The 4,418-nt window shown below is 38.3% G+C and overlaps 2 protein-coding genes across 2 annotated transcripts; both read right to left on the minus strand.

The window, feature by feature from the left end:
* Nucleotides 1–2,820: 2,820 nt before the first annotated feature.
* LOC124462058 lies at nucleotides 2,821–3,568 on the minus strand. The gene has a single exon (XM_047013454.1). It carries the CDS (start codon nucleotides 3,537–3,539, stop codon nucleotides 2,958–2,960), a length of 582 nt encoding a protein of 193 aa, XP_046869410.1. The 5' UTR covers nucleotides 3,540–3,568; the 3' UTR covers nucleotides 2,821–2,957.
* Nucleotides 3,569–3,595: 27 nt separating this feature from the next.
* Nucleotides 3,596–4,009, minus strand: LOC124462059 (uncharacterized protein K02A2.6-like). The gene has a single exon (XM_047013455.1). It carries the CDS (start codon nucleotides 3,962–3,964, stop codon nucleotides 3,596–3,598), a length of 369 nt encoding a protein of 122 aa, XP_046869411.1. The 5' UTR covers nucleotides 3,965–4,009.
* Between the last annotated feature and the right edge of the window lie 409 nt (nucleotides 4,010–4,418).

Genomic DNA, 4,418 nt, shown 5'->3' on the forward strand with positions numbered 1-4,418 from the left:
CATTCTAGAAAATCGTGCTCGAGAGTATAGTTCTAATAATTAAAACAAATTTAAAGTAAAAATAAATTTCAAATAAAAATGCCCAATCCCTATTGGCCTAACTGTAACAAAAACGGCAAGTTTAAACAATTTGCCCAAAAACTGAAGGTTCCCAAAAAAATGGCTACAGATTGGCGCAGACAAATTATGAAGCCCAAGCCAAAGTGGAAGAATGCACCAAAATGTGCTAAATTTAATGCTCGTCCAAAATTCAAAGGTTTTAAAGCGGATAAAGTTAACCTAGAACCAAAACGGAGAAGGCGGTATTTTCGCCTAATACGAAAGTAGCAGTGATTGCCCCTTTTGGCCACGTTTCCCGTGAGGTACGCCCACTCACTAGAAGTCCTACTCCCAAACCAAGGAGTATCAAGAAAAAACATCGTGTGGCCGATAACGTGAAAAAAATGGCGGTCAAAAGCATGAAGTCAGATGGTAAAGAAGTACAAAAAATAAGAAATAAAAAAGAATGGCTTAAGGCCGCAACTAAGGTCGATCAACTGGAAAAGTTCAAGAAAATCGTTAATAAACATCCCCGAGAGCTGGCCATACGAAAAGGACACACCAAGATAAATATCACTGGAAATGACCAAAAAGTTTTGGTTAAGGTGAAGAAAGATTGAGGACAAAGCAAATAAAAGAAAATAAGGATTACGTATATATTGAATTTTTTTGCATTAGAATTGACAACGATTCTATAAATTTTTTTAAATTTCTATAATTACTTTTTTCGACCCATATTTGTATTTAAAAATAAGTAAACATCTGGATTATTAATGCAATTTTATATCTTTTGCTCTTTACAATGGTGAAATTTGGTTGCTTGGTAGTTCGATTGGGCGTCCCGAGGAGCTCATCTTATTTTGGACCGGAATTCATCCAATTAGCTATTGCTTTCAGAGAGCTAAAAACAGGCGGACATGGCCAATTTTTCTAGCTAGCAGACTGATGTACATTTTTACATTTGAGCAGTGACAGAAATCGATATGTATAATTGGTTATAAGTTTAAGTCATATTTTTTTACTTGATAGTTTGAATAAGAAGTAGATGCACGAATATACAAATAAATGTTGGAAAGGTATATCTTGACTATGCCCAAATATGTAATAATTAGGAAGTAACCCCAAAAGCTTTTTTAAGTTGTTATGGTAACAATGGAATAAGTGTTTAATTCGATTTTTTAAAGAACGTGCTTTATCCCCATCAATCTAATAAATCTTGTCTTGCGGGTATTGTGGAGCCACTTAAAAGCCATTCCCTCAATATTCCACTGTAAATACAACTAGATTATAGACTAAAATCAGTTCTTTACCGACAAAGGCAGTAGGCGGGAGAGTGAAAAATAAAAAGTGAAAAGTAGGCCATGTCCATTTGCCTAGTTTACCTGCCTCATTTCCTACTTCCATATTTCACATTCTAGAAAATCGTGCTCGAGAGTATAGTTCTAATAATTAAAACAAATTTAAAGTAAAAATAAATTTCAAATAAAAATGCCCAATCCCTATTGGCCTAACTTTAACAAAAACGGCAAGTTTAAACAATTTGCCCAAAAACTGAAGGTTCCAAAAAAAATGGCTACAGATTGGCGCAGACAAATTATGAAGCCCAAGCCAAAGTGGAAGGATGCACCAAAATGTGCTAAATTTAATGCTCGTCCAAAATTCAAAGGTTTTAAAGCGGATAAAGTTAAACCTAGAACCAAAACGGAGAAGGCGGTATTTTCGCCTAATACGAAAGTAGCAGTGATTGCCCCTTTTGGCCACGTTTCCCGTGAGGTACGCCCACTCACTAGAAGTCCTACTCCCAAACCAAGGAGTATCAAGAAAAAACATCGTGTGGCCGATAACGTGAAAAAAATGGCGGTGAAAAGCCTGAAGTCAGATGGTAAAGAAGTACAAATATTAAGAAATAAAAAAGAATGGCTTAAGGCCGCAGCTAAGGTCGATCAACTGGAAAAGTTCAAGAAAATCGTTAATAAACATCCCCGAGAGCTGGCCATACGAAAAGGACACACCAAGATAAATATCACTGGAAATGACCAAAAAGTTTTGGTTAAGGTGAAGAAAGATGAGGACAAAGCAAAGAAAAGAAAATAAGGATTACGTATATATTGAATTTTTTTGCATTAGAATCGACAACGATTCTATAAATTTTTTTAAATTTCTATAATTACTTTTTTCGACCCAAATTTGTATTTAAAAATAAGTAAACATCTGGATTGTTAATGCAATTTTATATCTTTTGCTCTTTACAATGGTGAAATTTGGTTGCTTGGTAGTTCGATTGGGCTTCCCGAGGAGCTCATCTTATTTTAGACCGGAATTCATCCAATTAGCTATTGCTTTCAGAGAGCTAAAAACAGGCGGACATGGCCAATTTTTCTAGCTAGCAGACTGATGTACATTTTTACATTTGAGCAGTGACAGAAATCGATATGTATAATTGGTTATAAGTTTAAGTCATATTTTTTTACTTGATAGTTTGAATAAGAAGTAGATGCACGAATATACAAGTAAATGGTGGAAAGGTATATCTTGACTAGGCCCAAATATGTAATAATTAGGAAGTAACCCCAAAAGCTTTTTTAAGTTGTTATGGTAACAATGGAATAAGTGTTTAATTCGATTTTTTAAAGAACGTGCTTTATCCCCATCAATCGAATAAATCTGGTCTTGCGGGTATTGTGGAGCCACTTAAAAGCCATTCCCTCAATATTCCACTGTAAATACAACTAGATTATAGACTATTTGAAATATCTTAGAATGTTTATTGATTAGGTGATATTAAAATTACATATATATATATCGCAAGTTTATAACGCGTGTGCTTGCTGCGAACGACCGGCTGAACTGTTCATGGCGTCAAGCCAGCAGAGTTGCCAGATGGCTAACGTATGATAGGGCTGCATACACAACACCCCTTAACACCCAGATGATTCATAGAATTGAGTGGGTCGTCTCATGCGAGCAGAACGTCGTAGCATCGGTGAGGCATGCAATGAGTGTGGATCATCTTGAATAGGACTCTCTGGCCTAGAGTGGTTACTGGAAGCAGGATCTTCCGTGTTGTCATCAGTTGCTGATGGTGCCTGATGTGATATGTTTACATCTGTTTGTTCAACTCGGCTTCGAATTTGGTTATAATGACGCTTTATGATGCGATTGTCTGTCAGACGAACTTTGTAAGACACTGGTCCTGTTTGCTCGGATATGTAGGCTTCTATCCATTTTGGACCCGGTGCATAGTTTCGTACCCAAACGGATTTGCCTGTATCAAAACATTTCGATTGATTAATAAATGGCTCTGCTCCATTAGAAATTTCTTGTGGCTGTAGTTTATCAAAGTAGGACTTTAACTCCCGATTTAACAATAGCTGAGCTGGCGAGCGATTTGTCGTTGCATGTGGAGTTATGTGTTGATTAAACAAAAATCGAGCAAGGCTTAGATCCATATTATTGCTCGGAGATAGTTTTTTAAGGTAGTTTTTGGTGGTCTGCACCATGCGCTCTGCTTGGCCGTTTGTTGCTGGGTGAAACGGTGCTGATCTAATGTGTCGAATTAGATTGTTGTGGAGGAATTAGATTGTTGTGTGCCATTGTCTGACACTAACTGATCTGGTAACCCATGCGTAGCAAACAGTTGCCTGAGAACTTTAATTGTAGCCGCTGTAGAAGTGGAGCTAACAACCGCAACCTCTAGCCATTTTGAGTAAGAATCCACGACCAGAAGAAAGGTTTTTCCTTGAAAAGGTCCTGCAAAATCGATGTGTAGACGGGACCACGGCCGCTTGGCTGACTCCCAATGATGCACCGGTGCCTCTGAATGATCGTTACGATTCTGCTGGCATGGAATACATTTCTTAACAATAAGCTCAATCTCAGCGTCAATGTTTGGCCACCAAACATAGCTACGCGCTAACGCCTTCATTTTTACAATGCCTGGATGAGCGGCATGTAGAGCAGCTAAAATTGTTGCTCTGGATTTCGGTGGAACTACGGCGCGATTTCCCCAAATCAAAACTCCTTTATTTGTAGAGAGCTGTTCCCGACGGTAATAGTATGGATATGCAATATCTGATTGCTCCAATTTCATGTCAGGCCATCCCCTTAACACCCAGTTTGATACTTTCGCCAATAAGGGGTCCTTCGATGTTTGAGCGGCCATCGCCTCAGCACTTATGATTGGCGTTGCTGCTAATTCGATCATTAGCACATCGTCGGTGCTAACAGCGTCCGATGCTGCTGACAGTGGACAACGACTTAGAAAATCCGCATTGCCCATTTTTAATCCGGAGCGGTGTACTAGCTCGAAAGTATATGCTGACAGGAACAAAGATCGACGTAGCATCTGATTTGAAATAATGTTTGGGATTGCTTTCGAT

This window comes from Drosophila willistoni, unplaced genomic scaffold, assembly GCF_018902025.1.
Source record: "Drosophila willistoni isolate 14030-0811.24 unplaced genomic scaffold, UCI_dwil_1.1 Seg864, whole genome shotgun sequence".
Lineage (NCBI taxonomy): Eukaryota > Metazoa > Arthropoda > Insecta > Diptera > Drosophilidae > Drosophila > Drosophila willistoni.